The sequence below is a fragment of the Phaethon lepturus genome, unplaced genomic scaffold (assembly GCF_000687285.1).
Source record: "Phaethon lepturus isolate BGI_N335 unplaced genomic scaffold, ASM68728v1 scaffold8660, whole genome shotgun sequence".
In the NCBI taxonomy this organism is placed as follows: Eukaryota; Metazoa; Chordata; class Aves; order Phaethontiformes; family Phaethontidae; genus Phaethon; species Phaethon lepturus.
The window spans coordinates 29,828-51,467 of NW_010512560.1; the positions used below are offsets into that span (position 1 = coordinate 29,828).

The 21,640-nt window shown below is 40.0% G+C and overlaps 1 protein-coding gene across 1 annotated transcript in view; it reads left to right on the forward strand.

Moving 5' to 3' along the window:
* Positions 1-1,663: 1,663 nt before the first annotated feature.
* The window catches only part of IGF1R (insulin-like growth factor 1 receptor), a gene marked incomplete at its 5' end in the record, with an annotated part of 156,793 nt that continues 136,816 nt past the window's right edge, over positions 1,664-21,640 (forward strand). The window contains one exon of the mRNA XM_010287414.1: positions 1,664-2,209. Coding sequence (XP_010285716.1) covers positions 1,664-2,209 — 546 coding nt within the window. The remainder of the gene's footprint in view (positions 2,210-21,640) is intronic.

A 21,640-nucleotide genomic window follows, 5' to 3' on the forward strand; every position in this document is an offset into this window, starting at 1 on the left:
TGTGTTTTTTTTTTTTTTTAAGGGTTTAGTGAATGGACTTTCTTGTACATCGCTGCTTCTGGTGCAGCAAGTGACATTTTAATAGCCTCTGCTTTCAGCTTGGATCTTCACAGAAGGGGAATTGGGTAATAGTTTGTGTAGAAAACATCTGTTTCTTAACAGAGATCTCGCCGTGTTGTTTTTTTATGTTGTCCCTCTAACAAGAAAGTCCTTTAGTTTTTTAAAGACTTAAAAGTCTTTAAGTCCTTGTTGGATATTAGAGTTGCTGTGGTTTTAGCATGCTCATGTTCTGGATCCTTTGTTAGCTTAAGTTATTAGCCTTAGATAAGTGCTGTGGGATGGGAGGACTGCTTTCTGTTCTCAGTGCAATTTCTGAATCTCTGGACAATTTGTCTGTGTTAGAATTTAAGTTTTTTGGCTCCAGTGTTTGTTTAGACCTTTTCCTTGTCTGAGGAAAAGGTGGTGTTAAAATAATTAAGCCTAGCGTGCATAAAAAGAGAACCTTTCCACAAAATGGAGTTGCTTGGGGTTTATTTAAGTTTTGGGTTGCTTAAATGAATTGGCATTTTACTTTGTTTGCTTACAAGCAACATACTATCTATTCTGGGGAATCTTTTTTCAGTGTTTTCCACAGAAGACCAAGTCTGAGGTTTCCAAGAACAGCAGCTCTCTATGCTCTGTAGCTCTTTGTTTTACATCAGAGTGTATTTTGTGTGTCTAATTATTACATTATTAGCACACTTTTATTCCAATCTCTTTAAAATTTTCATTATAGTACATATCTAGTATGGAAAGACCTAATATATAGGTTTATTAGGGAATAATCCTTTTGATCATTGTCGTCTTGAGTGTGCATGTTTTCAGGGGAAATTCCTCACTGCGATGCTGTGTGTTTTTGTAAATAAATTTAACCCTGCATTTCTTAGAACTCAAGAAACTTTTTCCTATCTTGATGCCAAAATCAGTGAAACTTGCAACAGGAATTCAGTGCATTAGCTGCAAGTCCAAGCACTTTCTTTTCTTCCCAGTCACAGTGCAGGAAGTGCTGAGCAGCTTTCTGTGGATTTTCTGTGTTGTTGCTGATCTATTGCAAGACTAGCATTCAAGAATTGGGGCTAGTTTGGCTTGTGACCCTGGGAAGAAAGAATGATTTGAGAAATAAGCTGTAATTTTCTGGAAAGTGTTCCCCTCTTATATGCACGTATCTTAAGAAGGGTAGAGGGTAAATTGGTAACGTGATGAACAGTGGATCACACTCTGTTACCTAACTTGTTTGGAGTCATGTGGCTGAACGCCTGGTCTGGTCACACGTGTCATGGTGTAATTTGAAGAAGGGTGTACAATGCATTCAGTTTATCTTTATGTTCCTCAATGTAATGCAGCTCTTTTTCAACAGCAATAATAAAACATTTCTCTGTCTGCTGCAGAATATAGATAGCTTGCATCTATATTCTGGTCCTGGTAGTGTTTTATAGTGATAGGTTAAATGAGATGAATATGCAATGTAGGTGTAAATCAAGTACTCATTTCCTATTTTAACATTGCAACCTAATTAAGAAGCTAAAAATTTTATGACCATCAGAATATCCTACTTGCATTCCAATTTTAAAAGACTTAAAAATGCCTTATTTACTAACTTTCCTTTCTCCTTTTATGTTTTCAGTTTGTGGGCCAAATGTTGACATTCGCAATGATATCCATGAGCTGAAACGCCTGGAGAACTGTACGGTAATTGAGGGTTTCCTTCAAATTCTGCTCATCTCTAAAGCAGAGGATTACCGCAACTTCCGCTTCCCAAAGCTCACTGTCATAACTGACTATTTGCTGCTGTTCCGTGTGGCAGGCTTGGAAAGCCTCAGTGATCTCTTCCCCAACCTCACGGTCATTCGTGGGAGGAACCTCTTCTACAACTATGCCTTGGTTATCTTTGAAATGACAAATCTTAAAGAGATTGGGCTTCACAACTTGAGGAACATAACCCGCGGGGCCATACGGATTGAGAAGAACTCTGACCTGTGTTACCTCTCCACGGTGGACTGGTCTCTCATCTTAGATGCAGTGTCCAACAACTACATCGTTGGGAATAAACCTCCAAAGGAATGTGGGGACTTGTGTCCAGGAACAATGGAAGAGAAGCCATTGTGTGAGAAGACGTCTATAAACAATGAGTACAACTACCGCTGCTGGACCACCAACCACTGCCAGAAAAGTAAGATTTGAGTAGATTGTGTGTTTTTTGTTACCTCTTTCTGAAGTAAAGGTTTAATTTTGTGGTTTTATTTTAAGCTTTTTAGATACTTGAATTTTTATTCTAGTCATTTATAGTCCTCTATGTAGTTACCACACAGATGGATTCTTCCCCAGCCAGTAAAGGCTCATCTCACTTGATTTAAAACAAAATGAAACAAAACCAACAACAATGAAACAAAACCCCACAAACTTTCGGGGTTGCTTCCCCATGGAAAAGTTTCAAAGTAAGTGTAGAATTAAAGCCATTATAGTAAAGCTGGAACCAGTTTTGTCTCCCTTGAGGACTATGGCAGAGGTGGCTGTCGAATGCCATCTCCTCCTCTTTGCCGAAATGACGTTACGTGTGTGCCAGAGTCATTGCTGTACTGAAGCTGTTAACTAGAGTTGCTTTGACTTCGTTCTTTGCCTCCCTTGGCACGCACCTTCAGAAATTCCTGTAATGGTAAATTCTGTACTTAAGAAGTTTTTTACTGAAATCAGTTTGTACAGTACAGTCTGTAGTGTCAAAGAGTCAATGGATTATCTTGACTCTCGGTGAAATTACCCTTTGCTGTTTTGTTTTTACCTGGTATGATGGGGTTTATGTCTTTCTGATAGCAAGTATTAGCAAAAACAAAACCTGATCTCTTCTCACTTTTTAAAAATAGAGTAAACAAATACATAGTTTACTCAAATAACATGATTACATGGCAGGCTTTTTGAGTTCATTCTGTATCTTTATGAAAGCTGAGCCCCGCTGTATCAGTAGGGCTTAATTACAAGCAGTCGTCACTGAGAGGTACAGTTCCCAAATTCCACTTGGGAGTCTTGACCAAAGCTGTTATAATGACAGCAAACACCATAACGTGAGAGAAAACAGGAACAGGGTGATGTTCAGGTTACCTTTGTTTGGGGAAGCTGTTTTTTAGGAATTGGCTCATCAGTTGCTTGTGAAACCCTCATGTTTGATTAGAACTGAAATTAAATTACCTTGTTAGGGTTTCAGTCAACACATGCCAAAAATATCTCGGAAAAAAAGGCATTTGTAGGGCCGTCCTTTTTATCAATAATTCTTACAGGAAATAGAGTTTGTTTTTAAACAAAGAAAAGAAAGCTCATCATCCTGTTACTGGGAGTCTTTGTGATTTGCCCAAGGTGAGGGAGGTGAGCTGTGTTGCTTTCTTACCATATGTTGCTATGAGTCCTTAGGCTTCTGCAGGCCAAATTTATGTCTTCGTTAAAAGTGTGTAACTCTGCTGTCTACAGAGGGTGACCTTGGTGATTCCTGTGCAACCTTATTGCCTTTAGTGGTAACTGGAGTGTATTTAATGAGATGTAACATCTTATTTGCTTTCTGTTGTGTGCTCTGGCTGTTTCGAGTAGACACAAGTAATGTGCAAGAAAATCTTGTTGACTTCTAGGGGACTGTTAAAATAATTTGGATCCCAAATGTGTGTGAGAAGAGATCTGTTTAAGTAAGATGAGGTCATAGTTACACTGTGATGGCAGCACTTTTAGAGCAAGGATCTAGGTAATGTTTTTCTTTGACTATATGCTTTCATCTTCCTGTTGTGGGAGATTGTGAAGAAGGCAGCAAGTATTGGAAAAGAGCTTTGAAAGGCTTGTTAAGAGCATTACATTGTGGAAAAACAGTGTAGGCTTAGAATATCTTAGGATAGTTCTAATCAATAAAAGAAGTCAGAAAGTTGGACTTTTTTAATCTGTTTGTCGTGATAAGCCACTGACTACAAGGAATAAGACTTTAAATTTCCCAGCCATTCATCCAAAAAAAAAAACCACCCACAAAAAAAACCACAACCCACCCACAAAAACCAAAACGAACCCCAAAAGTACTCCCATTCTGGGGAAAAAAAAAAAAACCCCAGTGAGGTATAAATGTGTGGTTGTTCAAAAGGAAGACTCTTGTCTGTCCTGCTAGATTGTTTAGGCGCTTTGGCAATGAACTGATGTAGATATTCTCTTGCAGTACAGAATTACACAAGACTATGAAAAATTACACTTCTATGAAAACTAATAGAAGCGAGGACTTATAAACACTAAGTGTTTAAATCTGCGTTTTCCTATCAGTAGAGATAAGAGACCTATGTTATTTTCCAGGGAATATTTTTCTAGTGTGGTATCTAATTTAACCCTGACATTCTCCTTGTGCGTCACAGTAATGTTAAACTAAAAATGCTGTCTGTCACTCAGGGTTCCTTTATGCCTTTTTATTTTTCTTCACTCTGGATCTGTGGAGGAGTGGATATTAAATCACTTTTGTCCTTGTTTACGCGGAAAGATCTCAAGTTGGTGGGTAAATGTTGTGTGGGAACACCTAGTACTTCAAGTAGACTGTCTTCTGTTTAGTTTTGCCGTTGAGTGGAAGTTGTTTTTTTCCCTTCTTTTTCTTGCTCACAAACAAAGGAAGAACCCTGTGCTTCCTTCAATATAACTTGTGCAGGAACAACGTCGAGGGTGGAGGGAAGAGAGAGGGAAGGATATGCTGTGTTTGACTTAGAATAATCCATTGACATTTCTATAGTACAACAAGCTACAAAGAAGCTGTAACTTTATTTTTTATTTTTTTTTATTCTTTAAGGTTCAGCGTAAATCGTCAGCAGCTTCTCTGCCAGTTTTGTTGCCCTGGTTTCTGTGTAGTATACATTCCTTTACCTTCGAGTGCCCCAAGGCAGCAGCCTTACTAGTTTGCTGGCTTTGGAGCCACGGCATGCCATGTTGTTTGGCATGCTATCATCTCTCTGACTTGCACCTACTTTTCTTTTGGTGTATCAAATGCCAGCTGTACTACACTTGGGTTGCAGGTCCACATGTAAGAATCTCTCAAGATAAAAGGAGACTACTGTAATTGTTTGCATCACTGATTCTGCTTTGGGCCACAGGTAGAGATGGAAAAAGATAAAAACTGAGAGTCCAGACATACAAATAAGATTATGGCCTTTTGGTTTTTTTTCCTGGCAGTTGTGACTGCTGGAAACATTTACGGAAGCTGTCTGCATCTTACTCGGCGATTGATGTGAGAACCAGAAAAACTGTTCCTGCTATAGCCCTTGAAAGAGTAGTCTCTGGTGACACGCTTGCTTTGCTTGTCCATTGGTCTAATGTAAAGAAAACTTTTGTTGTTTTCTATATTGTGTTTGCTGATGACTAAGTTTTGAGGTCTGCTGCCTTAGTCATTAGGCCTTTGTAAGCTTGCAGAAACCAAATGTAAATCACAACCTTGAAAGCCTGCCTGGAAGTTCAGGATCCCTTGTGTACCATAAATTTTGTGGTGTTTTTCACAAAAGTCCACCTAATGCTTCCTAAGATACTTCTGCATTTGCTCGGGCCGTAAGAAATGAACCAGGCAAACTGTTTATGTGGGAAGGTAGTAACAAAACTAGCAGGAATCCATATAGAAGATCTATGGTGTATGGGTGTGTTTTTTCTTTTCTTTTTAGCTTCATCTTAGTTACTCGTCTGCTTTCCATCCACCCCCCAGTTAAGTTGGAGATGCTCTCTGTCAAGTACTAGCTGAAACCCTTCCTTTCCTACTCAGATAAAAGAAAGACTAAGCGTCTGGTTATGGGGAGGACAGACTGTTAACACCTGCTATGAAGGGTTGATGGCTTCAACTGTGGCTTCTGTGTGAGAGGACGAGCACAGTCTGGAAGTCTGGGTCTTCCCTTTGAGACAGCAAATTATAGTGCTGCACAAAGGGGACAAAATAGCTGTGCTTCCCATACTCACCTTTGTTGTGTTTGAAGTGCATGAGGGACCTTTGAGATTAAATTTGCCACTGACATTAAAAAAAGTAGGTTTAATTGGCATTGTAGAGAGAATGTGGATTAGGGCCGTAAGTATTAAGCACTTGTTTCAAAACAGGAGAATTTGATGTGAAAAACAAAAAAAAATCAAATTTTCAAATGTAGCTCACGTAGATGGCACTTCACAACACAACAGAAGAAAACTTTCAGCTTCCGAATGTGTGAAACTGAAGAGCATGGAAGAGGCATGTGAGGATTTGGAGGCTGATAAGGAAGCAGATGGCAGCTAAGCACAAAATGTTTTTAATGAAAATGTATCCTTATTCCTTTTTGAATTGGTTTGACAGTGGCCTGAAAAGATACGGTGTATGGGAATGAGCAGGAGGGAGAGAATGACAGTGAGTGGGAAGAGTGGTCCATATGTACCTTCTACTAAAACGTTTAAACATATGGAGACAGTAACATGATGTATTCTCACAAATATTCAGAATCTGCTCCTGTTTGTTTACACGGAGCTCAAAAGATAATGCAGTTGGGTGGCATCGTTTGACATAGCTTCATTGACTTGTGCAGTACTTAACCAGTGTACGCCATCTGGGAATCTGCTCCCTGTTGATTCAGCAGAGTAGTGGTGAAAACCATGTGCTGGGATTTTCTTCCCCCCCCGCTTCTCTCCTTGTTTTCTCCTCTCTGAGGCATAGTTGGTATATTCCCCTGTCCTTTTGAAATATTGAACATACATGAACTATGTAGACATGAAGAGAGAGGGGAAGAAGTCGTGAGCCAGAGGTGCTGAATCAGCTTGTGTTTATTTTGCTTTGAATTACATCTGCATGCTTTATGTTTGTTGCTTCATTTAAGGTTTTTTGTGTTTTCCTTAAACCCTGAAATATAGTAGAAATTGCATATATCAAAAGAGGACAACATGCTTTAAAAGTGTTATTCTTTTTGCAGGGAAATTTGCTATAGTGTAATGTTAAGTGAAGCTAGTCTGTGTAAAAAGTCAATCCTACCTTTGTTGAGTTAAAAAAAAGAGTATCGTATAAACCTGAACATCTTTTGAAATGGACAGGTTGTTTGTCTCTTTGGTTGATATGCAAACTGTCCAGCAAATGAACATCTTCTGAAAGGAATAAGCAGAAGGGTAGACAAAAAAATTGTAAATGTCACAGTTGGTGTCACCAAGTTAGAAGAATCTGGAGTGTGTTAAAAAAAATTTGTTAGTGTTTACGTTCTGAATGAAGTTTTTTCCTGACTTTCACTCCCCTCCTGAGAAGCCTGCTCTTCAGCCAGAGGTTTCCCAGAATTTTTATTATGGCTGTGAAAGCATATTTAATTAGTAAGCTGGAATGGCCGCAGAGCAGTTTAGGCCAATCTGCAGTTAATTACTGTAGCAGTGGTTTATATTCTGAGAAAAGTGCTAAAATTAAACAAATGTATACTTGCCATTTTTCTTTGTTCTGTTGCAAAATGGCATAACCTGGGAAGAATATCTTGAACCTTGCAGCCTGCACTAGTCACCAAAAACTAAGTGCTAATGTTGGCTCCCTAGTTTCTTTTGGCAGAAAGATGTGTAGTATTTTAGAGAGGACTTCAAATTTTGGATTTTTGTTTTCCAGTTTTAAAAGACTTGATACAATTAACTAGATCCATCAATGACACTTTGCTGCAGGTTTAAAAAAACTTTTAAAAAATCCTTGAAAAAATTTAGACCTCTTCCCCACTTTCTGGAATAGAGAATTTAAAAAAAGTTAGTGTTCTTACGGTTTTTGGATATACCGTGTGTCGTTTCTACTCCCATGTACACACACACACACTTTTCTCCTTACAAACCACCATATTTTACACTTGCTTTGACTTGCTTTATCTTCGTCAGTCCAGAGGTGTGTTCATGTAAAAATGTGTAGCCATATTCCAGTGACCATCCATGCTATTGGAGAAATTTAGTTCTTTCGGTATCGTTTCTGGTAATGGGGAGGGGAAATCCATGTGTTGCAGAATGGTACAGTGAATGTTGCTGTGATTTCAGTGGAAGTATAATACCTTGCAAGTGATAGTCATGGTGGTTAAATGTATATGCCCGTTTATTCTGAGTAATATAAACTCTGTTTTGCATAGAGACCATTCTGATTTAAGAAAAATGAGGATTAGCATTTCTGCAGTTAACCCCGCCACAAAATTGCTCAAGCTGGAAATGGAGGCAGAGTTTTTTTGGCTTTATGTAAATGGGTCTTATACTCGCAATGAACCAAGAGCACGCTGTGATTGAAAGCTGTCTGGACAGAAAGGCCTTGCGGGTCCATGCTACGCCCGTCTTTCATGGCTTCATATTTTTGCCTCGTGAAACGTTGAAATCCTGAGTGATTTTTATCGCTACTACAATATGGACTTACTTGAATTGTCTCATGCCAAACAACTGCTTCACTGTCAGAAAAACAACTATAAAAATATAATTGGAGATCACTTATAGGAAACAGTCATTCCCTGGTTTTATGGGTTGCATGTCTGTTAATTCCTCAGTTCAATTTCTCTGATGCTCTGTGGTAAAGGGTGGGGAAGAAAAACAATGCCGGCCCTTCTTACAAGAAGATGTAAAAGCATCACTAGATTGTCATGCATACAGTGTGCAGTTTTTTAATGTGTAGTGCCTGAAAAGAAGTCCTGGTCTAACCTCTTGTTATATGGAGGCTCATGGGAGAAGGGAGCAGACTTTGTAGCCCAAGGGGCCTGAGGCTGTCGGGCAGAGGGGGATAGGAAGATGATATCTGCGATCACATTCAGTGAGGATTTCTAAGATGTTGCTTATTTATTTCAGACTTCAAAAAAAAGTACTTTAAAACCTCCGTAACATCCTAAAGGTACTTTCAAGGGTACTGTATATGCTGTATATGTATATTTAGAAATTGGATCATCTGGTGCTAGCTAGGATTGGAAACAGAGTGCTTTTGGTTTTACTCACAGCACTTCTGCTGTCCTTAGCAACTTGCTTTCATCCTAGAGGAGACTGAGGATGATGTGTTGTTTACAGAATTATTTTTTGTTTTCCCTTCCTTCATTCTTCCTTTTACTGCCTTTGTGCAGCAGTACCATTTTAAATCTATGAAATCAAATGCGCATCTAAAATTCAACTAAATCTTTGATTAACCTGCTTAACACAGACTTCCAGGCTCCATTGATACATATTAGACAAATGTTTGTTAATAGAACAGACATTTGTATTGGGTAGTTAACTACTTGTAATGTAAGACTTAAATTTTATGATGAATTTGCAAAACAACTGGGAGCTGGGAATAGCTAGCAGTGTTATAGGGAAAATGTCAGGGAAATGTCAAGTGTAAAACCAGAAGAAAGCTGTGTTTTTGCTGTGTTCTTGCAAATGTTGCAGGGACAAGGCAAACTCAGCTTGGCTTAGCATTTCTGCAGTTCACCGTGGCTCTTACCCATGCAAGGAGTCAGGCTTGTAGTGGGTTGCTAGCTTTCCTGGGGATTTCTGTTTTGACAGTTAATGCTTGTATCGATGTCTAACAAGGGGTGATCTTGAACCACGGTCTCTTTATCTTGATAGGGGCCCTAAAAAGATCTGTCCTCCACCCAGCTGTCCATTTTCATGGAGTGTATAGAAATAGACCTTTTGATGACTGATCTGCGATCGAATTTGGCTGAAATGGGCTGAAGGAGGTTTGGAAGTGGGCATGCGAGCGAACTCGCTGAACTTGGCAGCCTACTTTTCGTAAGAAGTTAAGGTAAAACTTAGGGTCAACCCTGGACAGGAATCGTGCCCTCTAAAAATTCTGAATAGTAGGCACCCTTTTCCTTTTTTTTTCCTTCCCCAAACACACATGAATGTAGGAACGACTTATCCTTAAGCATTTTCATAAACTGTTTTCATGTGGCAAACAAGATTTTCAGTGTTAAACAGTCATGAAACAGCCTTTGTTTAGCCTTCCTTCCCACTAATAGTGTGATTTCCTTCTCAAGTCTGTTTATGGCTCTGAGAATTAACTTGTAATAAAAAGATGCTCAGATAATAATATGTTAATACAGATGTTTGAATTCCCTTTTTCTTTGGAGGTGAGCTCAGCCTGGTTCAGTTGTCGACTGTCTCTTCCTCCCCCTCCCCGGCAAAGTTTTCAGCATTTGGAATGGAATGTGCATGTGCTATCAGCCGAGCGCTAAAAATGATTCAGCAAGTAGTTTGCCCACCGTGAAATGGTAAGGGTCTGAGGTGCCCATAACCTGGGTTTTTAAAGCTAGAAACTGTATGCCATTCTCTCAATTTTTTTTGTTTACTGTTTCTTTCTGGGCAAAGTGAACTTGTAGTTACCTGCCCAAAGCGTAGTTCTGTATGCCCTGGCTAATTATTAAATGCATTTGTATAGCCCTTGACAATGTAGGTGAGAATGAATTCAGCACGTGACTTGAGGATCCCTCTTGGAAGGGCTGGTGTTTTTTGGAATTTGGTTGCTGATTTGCATGTTCAAAGGGGTGTGGGAGGCAACTCAAAGTTCTCATTGTTGCTAGTTAAAGTTCAGCGTGGATCAAACTTATAGTTTGTACAACCAGTGTGGCCTTCCCGATGTGTTTTTTCCTTGTTGCAACCTATTGGGTTTACAGGTGCTTAACTGTTCCCTTCTTAATTAACAGTGCTCTATAGCTGTTGAGACTCATCTCTTCCCTGCGTACTCGTTGTCCCTCCGTTAATGGCTTCTCTAACTTTCTTCTAGCGTAACTCAATTGATGGGTCTGTTTCTCCTATTTTATCTTTTTCTTTTTTTTCTGGTTGATGTGTGAGGGATATATATGGACGATTAAAGGTGATAGTTTTGGGAAATGATGCCGTTTAGGAAGCATGTCTGAAGTGTTGAGCGCGCAGAGAAAGTCTCTTATATCAATGCAGGCCTTGGGAGGAGGAGATGTTTTTCTATGTATAGAAACTTCCCGTATAGGATGGCAAGAGAAAGTTGCAGGGGGATTGCCTGTCTCTTTAAGTGGGTTTATAATTGGCTAGGAATTTTTGTCAGCTTAGTCACTGCAGCATTCAGCGGATGAGGGAAAAAAACCACAGGCCCCAACCGTTACGGCCCTGGATAGGCTCTGTCATCCCAAAGGAATGCATGTGAACAAAACACTTTGTGCGGTGCAACCGTTGGCCTAAACAGTATTGCATTCTTAAAGCAGGCTCTGAGTCACATGGAGCAGATGGATTGTTTCACTAAAATGGAAGTTATGTATCACTGAGCAGTCAGATTGAGCTTTTAAGTATGGTTCAAATAGGTCACGATATGCGGGTGGGATGAAGGCGTGTAAAGGTAAAAAAAAAAAAATAAAAAAATCAAAAAAACCAGCTCCTTGTTGTGTAGTTGAAATAGTTTCTGTGGCGTTAAAAAGGCAGGAAAGTCTTTCACTTCGTTAATTACTGAGCTGGCACACCGGTCTAAAGATTTCTCTCCCAGTTTCAGACGAGCATGGTCTTAATTCAGAGGCACTTTGTGTTTGTCTGGGAAGCTTCACGCTACCCAAAGTAATCCAAAGGAACCTCGGGGGGCAGAGGGGAAGACAAAACCAAGCCCCAAACCTTGCTGCTCTTGCAGTGTGACCGGCTGCTCAGCTCTTCTTCGCCCAGCATCTCCCCTCAAAATCTATCTTCAAGCCGTTGTCTCTAGTGCGCCCACTTGATTAGTGAGAGATGTAGCTCTGTCTCTGTGGGTGGCGTTACCCTTTATTTGGCTTTATCTCTTTCCTTTAAGGGATTTGAAAGGATCTGATAGGAGCGTTGCCAGTCTCCAGCCTTCAAAGTGTGCAGGGGAGGAGCTGTGACTTCTGGCTAAACAAATTCAGAGCTGTCAAGTGCTGCTTTTTTTTTAAAGATTTAAAAAAAAAATTTTTTCCCCTCCTGTTTTGTGGGGAATCCTTTTTAGAGTGTTCTAGGATTGAGGAAAACCCAGCCTGCAGTTGGTTGATATTGACAACTGCTGTCATTTGGCAGGCTGTTGTTTGGAGAGGAACAAGTTTGGAGGTCTTAATCTGGTTATCACTAAGGCAGGTGTTTCAGAATTAGTGCCTGCCTATGCAGTATTAATTGAATCTTAAATCATTATAACACAAAGGGGAAACATTGACTAAGTTCCCTTCCATCTCTGGAGCTTTCCTCATGAAGGCAGCACATGAATAGAAACTCTCTCTTAGACAAGATGCTTTACTTTTTAAGTGCTTGATGAAGGCTGCTTGGCAGAATCAGAATTGACTGGTCCACGTGAAACACTACACGCAGAACTGAAATTGCAGTGAGTCACTGTCTGCTATGTCTTTTGTGATCTGGGAGTCTGGGATAAAGTACTGCAGTGGGTGTTACAGATAAAACCCAGTATGCAAATCCTTAATTCAGAGATGAAGCGCTCTTCCTCTTCTACTCACTGCAGTTGTTTGTCTGTGTGCATCCATGTCCCTTCTGTGATGATTTTAATTTCTCTTCCAGTAATACCTTGCTCGAGAAAGTGGAGAGAGGTGGCTGGGGAAAACAAATACCTCTTCCAGCAAACCAGATGTAGAGAGTTTGTTAAGTTCAAGGGCTGATTTAGGATCAAGTTGTTTACAGGAGAATATAAGTAATTAGAATGTATCTTAGAGATGGAAAAAATAATATTCTTCCTTGGCAAAGACTTTATCTGTTTCTACCCTTAGGAAGCTTCTTGGTATGGTTAGAATTGTTTGCATATGGCAGATGACCTTTTTAGGAGAAAAGTGAAATACAGATTCTTCCTAGGCAAAGACTGTTTCTACCAAAGACAAACAATCTGTTTCTACCCTTAGGAAGCTTCTTGGTATGGTTAGAATTGTTTGCATATGGCAGATGACCTTTTTAGGAGAAAAGTGAAATACAGATAAGAGAGAGTAAGAGGGCATTTTTTGGACTGGGGAATGCAGTGGAAATCTTTCAATATGACAGTGTCTGGTGAAAGTGGTAAGCCACTGACATCTCTGGTGACGGCAGTCCCAGCCTCTAGCTTCTTGTGACTTGAATTGGGCTGCCTGGTCTAAAAGGAACATTTTTCTCTGAGCTGGCATTGCTGTAGTGTGGCACTGTTCTAATTGTACTTGGATCTATGTGTGCTGTATCTGTGGTGTGCTGTTAGGGCTCTGGATGCACTGTCCGTATGCTTCCTGGTTAGATAAATTCGAGATCATGCATGGAGCACCTGAAAACTTCAAGCTGTGAAGCTTTCTTGCTTTTCTTGTCTACTTATTAAAATGGTAGCTGGCTCAGGATGAGGGAGGAGGAGGAAATATTATTGAACAACATGAGGCTTACCAGTCACCATGAGTGGTGCAAAGCTCTGTGCGGATCCTCCAAGAGGTGTACTTTGTTTACGTGAAGGGTGCTTCATAAACAATACCTGTAATAGGGTTACTTCAATGAAATAGCATAGCAAGAAGTAAAACGTTTGTTTTTCTGTACCTGCTGAGTGGGCTGCATGATCTGACCTGTATGCGAGGGTGCTGTCTGGACAAAGAATGTCATGAGCAAGTGGACAGCTATTCTGCAGTATTACCCTACTCATTTTCCTGGTACCCAGGAGACATTGGAATTGGTGCCAATAACTCTGTGCCATGCTTGGTTAAACACAATGCTTTAAAGCAGGCACTAAAAAAAACCAAAAACAAAACAACAACAAAAAAACCCCAAACAAAAAAAAAACCCACCTTAAAATAACGACATCCCCACCCCCAAATCTTCCTAGTAAACGCTGAAGGAAAAGGAGAGTTCTCTCCTAGCTTGTGATCCCAGCAACAGCAGCAAGTGTGGCAGCGGCTTGCCTTGCCTTCCTTTTAAGACCTCTGCCTTTTCTGTCCTGCCCTTCCAATACACGTTGGAGAAACTGGGAGCCTTCCCCTTGCCTGCTTGGTCCTTACCGCTGTTCTCTGCAGCAGCCCAGAAATGATGTGCCTGTCGGTTTCATTCTGCTGCTGCTTGGTAAACTAATGAGTAGCGGCACTGCAGCTGCCAGGAGGAATTCCTTTCCAGCAGTTTTGCGAGAAAAGTCAGCAGGATTAGGGCCTGGTTAAAACTTGATGTTTCAGCAAATCTGCTATGCAAACCATTTGGGTGAGGGAGAGAGCAACCAGAGTGGCAACCAACTTTGCTTGAGGCAGAAACGAACTGTGGGAACAAGAAGGAGACTGTCTTGTTCTCTATAAACCATAGCGCTGCTTACAGCATTTTGGTGTGCTTGAGAGAGTGTGTGTGTGTGTGTATATGTATGTACTTTTTCTTCTCTGCAACAACACCCCAAGTTACTGTCTGTCCTGGCTTACAGGAAACAATTATTTCAGAAGTCTTTCTTAATAGCTTTCTTAATAGCCTTTTGAGCTGCTCTGATGTTTTGCTATTTGGATGTGCCTGCTTGTGCCAGATTGTGCACTGGATCTCACTGTTCTGGAGCACCTACTTAGTTATCTATCTAGGCGGGGAGCGTTGCGGCACCTCCCAAGTATTTAAAAATAGAAATAAACATCTCATGCTCACTCTTCCTTTCTTGATTCAGTTTATAGGGTTTGTGTTGGGCTTGTTTTGGTTTGTGTGGGTGAGTGGGTGTGTCTTGTGGATGAAGAAGTAATTGCAGGAGAGCTGGAGTCAAAGGAATATGTTTCTGCATTAATTTGGAAGCTGTGAGGTATTTCGTCGTTTTACTTTCTGGAGACAGTTTACATGAAGGTTCTGCTTTCTATACTTTGGTGTTTTGTGTTTTGTGTGTGTGTTTTTTTTTTTCTTTTGGTTCCCAGTGACTAACAAAATGCAGCTCCCGTGGGAGGCTGCAGTCCCAGCAATGAGAGGTAATCTTTGGGTAGCTGGGGCCATTGCCATGAAGCGTTTGAAGTATCTGGAGAGAGACCTTGAACTATATTACCTAGAGGAGTGAGTACAGAAGGTAGCTCTCGTCATCTTACTGTTGGAAAGGCAGCTTGCAAACAATAGCTTTCTAGGACATGATAATTGAAGAAGTGTAGTGATTGCAGTAACCAATAGAGGAAGAGTCCACAGATGTGATTATAGTAATGTGTTCTTGAGTGAAATTAGGTGAAGTGGGTATTGAACTCTTTTTTGATTTTCTTGTTAAGTGCTTTGTTGTGCTGGTAATTTTCTCCCATTCTTGTGAAGCAGGTGTGGTTTATCCTACCTATATGCTGCAGTAATGAACACTTAGACTGTTGTATGCAATATGTGGGAAATAAGATTAGCAGAAATAATAAAAACACAGTGTTTGTGCTGCTGCAGACGTGAGAGCTAATGGGACACCCAAAGGCAAGTGATGAACCAGTTGAACAGGGACCAGGCACTCTGGTTTAGCAAGCCCTCCTATTCTGAACACAAGCAATGGATACAAGTTAGACAGTGATTGCAAACTTGTTTGTTTGACTTTGCCTCAGTGTTTCCTGAGCCAAGCTGCCTTAATTATATGAGGGAATTGCCTCTCAAAAAGGACTTCCAGATAAAAGATTATCTGGACTTGAATCAATCCTACATCTGTAGCAGCCCTGTCTCCAGGTGAGGAAAGGATTCCTGAGCGTCTGTTCTATATGCATTTCCTTTGGAAGATGTCTATTGACATATTTTAGTCTGTTTTCTCACTACCTGTTGTATAGGACTAGGCAAGAAAATAGTAATTGTAGAGAAGAAGATTCTGGGCCAGATGGTCTGCTTTGTAGCATGCATTAGAGGGCTGTTTGATTTTGTCTTCACCACTGTGTTTTGTGAATGTGTAGAAAGCCTCCAGAGTAATGGTTCAAAACCTTTGAATTTTATAATGTTGGGTAATTTTAAATGCTATATCACTCTGGCAAATTTGTTGCTTTCTATCAAAATAAAGGCAATGCTGATCTCCATTTAGCTGATGGGAAAAGCCTTTGCAGATACTGTTAAAACACAAAGAGTGCAAACTATCTTCAGAAAAGTTGCCTCTGGACTGCTGCTGAACTGAAATGATGAAGAAGCACTCTTTCATACTGTTATGCACAAGGCTTTTCGCACATCCTTTAATGTTGCTATTCTGGGCTGTGCCTTGGGTGGACAAACTATTTGGTAGCTTGAGACACAGCAGTGCATGTGTCAGTGGCTTCAGGTAAGGTGTATACTGAGTTTGTAGAGGTCTGTCCTTGTCAAGTGAAGCTTCGTTGTGGAAGTATCTCTTGCTCCTGTCATGTTCTTGCTCTATGGAGTAATTCTGCCAAAACCAGTTTGCAAACCAGGGCTTCTAAATGAATGTCAAGTATTTCTCTGTGAACATGTCATGTTGCGTCCTGTTCTGTCCTAGGACAATATTGATAAAATAAAAGGCATCCTCCAATTTATAGAAAATATTTTTGTGTATGTCAGCTTTCTGTCGTTGACAGAACTGTGCTGTAGCCTTACCACTGATTTCTTGTCTTGTTTCCTGCTCCTTGTGTCATCAGTCTGGTTTTGTATTTTTTATATGAAGCAGTGAGTGGATTCTCATTTTAATGATTCACGTGTTACGAACATTTCCTGGGGGAGAGGCTCAGTTCTTTCTGGATATGGTAATTAAAAAAAAAAAGTGGTGAAATTTGGTTTTTTTTTCAGTGAGATATCCTGATTGATTTTATTTCTCTTGGAAATGTTCTGGTCCACAGCGCTCTGATGGGCAGTGTGACAGCTCAAATGTAAGGTGACTGAAACCAGTAGTCCTATTTGAAAACCTAGGCCAGAGGATTTTGCCAGGTCTACACATTGTCCCATGGTGTGAAAAACAATCAAACAATGTTAGTACGTGAATATAATTTACTTGAAGACAGACAGTGCACTTGACATGGTTGTTTATATCCAGGCTTTTATGCAATTCGTACATCTGATTGATTTTTAAATTGGTTTGTTTAGAGCAGGCCAACCAGAAGTGGCTTATTTAATCTATAGCAGTAATTCCTAGATTGTCCAATTACACTGGATTTATTTATTCAAGCAGGCACCTTAAAACTAACCTCCTAGTTGACTTCAACGGAGTTTCATTGGGCCTTTCCACTGCTTTTTTTTTGCCTTTTCTTTTTTTTAAGTCTGGAAGGCATAGAGCCTTTGATTATTGCAGCTATTTCTGCAGATAACGGGAGAGAAACCTAGCTTAACTATGGAATTGGGTCCCATTCAACTCCCATTGGAGCCAACCGGCATGTGGTTTCACCGTGTTTCATGGTGGAAGCTTCAAAACCAGCATCTGGATCTTGATGATCCGCCCTGGAAGTGCAGTGAGATGGGAAAGATGCTGCACTTGTGTCCCAGTGTGGAGCAATCTCATCAGAAATGCTGCTGCTCTGTTTAGAAACACGCCTTTCCAGAGTTTGCTCCCCCTCTAACAGCCAGAATAAGTCAGTTTGTGGGGAAAGCAGTCATTGGCGATGTAGTTACTACAGCCCTCCTGCAACAGCCGGTGTCTCTTGTCAGCGTAAGCGACTGGAGAGCTTTTCTTCTCTCCCTGGTCTTTTCTCCCACGTCTACCTGGTTAAGCATCAGAACAGCACCAAAGCTGAGTCTGTCTTGTGCTGCCTTTCACAAATATGCGATGACCATGGAGAGTTGTTGCAGGCTCTCTTCCTACGTGTAAACTCCCCTCTAATTTTGTGGGCTTGAGAGCAGTTTCACCCTGTGCACCGGTCACGTGGCTGTAATTGGGTTTATGGAATCTCCCCTGTCCTGTGCATTCCCCAGGGTTGGTTGTTGTCAGACCTCATTTTACCCCCCACGCCCTTCATCCTCTTTTGTTAATCCATGAATTTTGGGAATGTCTGAATAGTGTTTATTGCTTTTATTGTTTGGGTGGGAAAATGGCCATGGAGCTGTGATTGTTTTATGGCAAGAGAAGGGCCTTGTGGAACCCCAGGCAGTTGGTTTTGTGTGTGTTTTTTTTGTTTTGTTTTGTTTTTTTTTTTTTTAACCCCAACAAGGAGTCCAGAAAAGTAACCAGTAATTTAATTCTAAGTGAAGAATCTCTTGCTGGTTATAGCCTAGGGACATGTTTTATTTGAGTCCAAAAATCAACCAGAAAGTAAATTTAATTACTTTCTAATATGTCTTGTTAAAGCATGGATCAGTCTGTACTGCACATAAGTTTTGGAGGTACTAGTGAGAGAGGATGTAGACTTCAGTTTTGATGGTGGATTAAATAGTGGATGTCAGCACTTTCTCTGATAACAGTGTTGTTGAGAACTGCACTGGCACAACAGATTCCTCTGCATGCCTGTAGCTTGCTGTGTAAGTTAACTTGGGACTTCAGCTTGTTTTGTCATGCCTCATTTGGGAAGTTTTGATTTGGGAAGGGGCCTGCTTTTAAGCACCTAAAACAAAAGTGCAGAAAGCTGGAGTGGCTAGTTTTGAAGCTTGTGAAAGAAGCCTTACATGTTTTTCTTCAAAGAATAACTTAGCTTATCTTGTTATATCTTTCAAAAGATCTATGATTAGATCCTTGGTATCATTAAAATATCTCCAGACATAAATGATGAATCTCTGGTCTGCCTTGCTGTATTTTTTTGTTTGGTGGTTGTTTTTGGCGGGAGGGCAGAGGAGGAAAGATACCTTTCTGGAAGACAAAGCCCTTTCTCCCAGAACATTTGATGTCTATTAAGTATATTAGTTTTAGAAAAATGCTGGGTGATGCACCTTATTCTCTATTCTTGCATTTCTCCTGTGGGTAAGGAGAAAAAATATGTAGTAATTTATTGTGTTCCCAACAGTTTAAAAATAAATGTTTGTAGACACTTTGTGTCTGGGTTAACTTATATGCTAAACACTGTTGATAATGATTTGAAACATGTCATTTTGTTTTATGGTTTTTGTGTACAGAGATTTACATAGTTACGGATTTAAAATTGTAGTGACTTTTCCTAATAGGAGAAGCCAGGTAATTTGTTACTACTGTTCTCTACATAAAATACATTGAATAATCCCCAATCTGTTTGGGGTTTTTTTTGTTGTTACCTTTTTCAGTATTTTTCAATGGTTAATTATATCACAGTATTTAGAGTAATCTGGACTTGTTCTCATGTGTCTGAATTTTGAAGGTGTTCACCTGTATTCTGGTTTGATGCATTGTATTTGTGTCTGCTCTCTGTTACGTTTCTGTGTATGGGCAGCTATTTAAAATGGTCTTGCACTTTAAGATGTTAGACTGGGCTCAGTTTATATCTCTGTCCTATGCTTGTTTATGGGAAAGTCACTTAAGTTGCAGTGTCACATCTGTCCAGTGAAGGAGGATAATCTTAATTAATGTGAATATCGTGGTGCACCAACTGATGTTTGTGAGTGGTTGCAGGTGCCTTATAAATACAACATAAAGAATTGATGAGCATCTGGCTTGGAAGTTTTGTTGTGAAATGTGTTTTTGTTATTAAAACCCCCTATTTTCTTATATTGCACTGGACCAGTGATGTGCAGGACTATATTACAGTCATGCAACTTGCTGCTTCTGGAAAATAAATCTGTTTGGGTGAGTGTGCTAGATTTTTTTGGAAGCACACGTAAAGTACATTAAACAAGAGAGACTTACATTCATCACTTGAGTATAAAGACCCAATAGGACAGCTTACAGATTTTTTCTTCCAGCATTTTTTTTTTAAGAGTTGAGGAGGTGTAGAGGAAGGATATATACATGAGAAGGAATACCTGCTTCTGTTTATTTTTTAACTCCCTGTTTTCTTTCATGTATCTACTCATACTCCTAAGGCAAGAACAGAATACATTAAGTTTTTTGGAGTAAGGCAACAGAAATGGTCTTTTTAGCTAATATTTTGATTACCTTAATCTTTATTGTAATTCATACTGCTCTGTCACTACTGGTGGGGAAGTAGCTAATGTGAACTAACTATATTTACTCTGGAAAGCCTGGTTTTTTAAATTTTTATTTATTTCTTTCAAATTTTTTAAAATGCACCTCAGCAAGAGTGGCTAATGTTACCTGTTAGCAGCTTGAATGAAATGTGGATGAATCAAAGTAGCTCTTCTAAACGGTTGGAAATAAGTGAAGCATCGTATTTTATAATTCATTCATGATCCAGCTCTATTAAGAAATGATCTCTTTTACTTAATGGTATCTGCATTGAAAATGAGACAAATTTCAGACCCTTTTCTCATCTCTGAGCCAGTTAGGCATTGAAGTATGTAAGCAATGTGAATCTGGAATTGAATGGCCAAGGTGAATGGGAAGGTGAAATCAATTATCTGCGAAGACGCTGTTGCAGGTATGTCTTTGGGAACATGAACTGCTGCTCTGATATTTGCTAAGAAGCCTGCAATGTGTATGCATCCTGACAGTGCTTTTTCCTCATTGTGAGGGGGAATAGATGTTTAAAAAAGTAACACCTGTCACGACTGCAAAAAAAAAAAAAAACCCAAATGAACCCTCTTCCTTCTCGAATTTGTAGTTGAAATGCCTCTGTTTTCTGAGTTTTAGTAACAGTGGGGTAAAAGCTATTTGTCTCCTTTTAGTATCTTTATCCAGCCAAGTTCAGTTATGAAGGAATAATGTGTATTTGGCCTACGAAAATAGGTCAATTCTGTGGCTAAAGTGTTTCTTTAAGTGGTAGTGAGTAGCCTGCAGAAAGGAAGAGTGACTGACTTTTGTTTCATAAACACGTCAGCCATGCCGCAGTCCTGCAGTGTCCGACTTGCTGTCGGATCTGCCATCGGTCATCAAGAGAGGCCACTCCAGGCTGAGACAAAAAAGCCTCATTTGACAAGAAATGACAAATTTGGTCATATATTCATTTGGTCCAGGTGTCACTCAGGAATATACTTGTGAATAAAGTTTTGGTGCATACTTATTTTCATTTTAAAGAAGCAAAACAATGCTTATACATATTTTTTTTTTTTTTATAGAAGGCTCTAGTCAGCTGGTATCTAGGAGCATCCTTTTGTAGTCTTCTAAGAGCATGACTATTCTTTGGGGTGTAGAAGAATTGGGAAAGATTTTCCTGTAATAAAATAAGCCTTTAGCAAGTAAAACATTTATTGAGAAGGGATTTTGTTTTAAATGGAACAGTTTCCCTCAGGAATAACTGGTTTGTGAGTGGCAAATATAGAAATGTGAATGTTGTGGTGGGAGAATGTTGGAAAGACAGAGGTTTATGTGCATTTTTGAGAGTGAATGTACCAAAGTTCTTCCGGTAGGGTCCTTTCTCAGAAAATATGGTATGGCTTGGAAAGGGAAAGGTAAAGTCAACTAGAATGAGTGAGGCTTGGACCTACACTTCGGGGGAAACATCCTGATTCTGAGAAGCATTTGGCTGTGGGATAATGCCATTGGAGGGACAGGAGGAAATTTATGCTCATGTATGGGGAAAATGAGATGCAGAATACTTAAGTGACTTGATCAGATTCACATGCCTGAGACAGTAATAGCGGAAGGAGAATCACATGCTGCTTGTCTGGTAATCGAGCTAGAAGGCAGTGCTTTGCCAGCTTAGTAGCAATGACAAGGATGTGGCTGCCTGTGAGAGTTCCCTCCATGAATTTGCTGTACCTTTGGATTTCTAAACTGAAAAAACTTGGCTGTGCATCTGTGTGTGTGTAACCACAGCCTACAGACTAACAGGAGAGGATGGCATGGGTTTGTTTTTCTTGCTCCTTTATTCACCTGCTAAAATTGGGG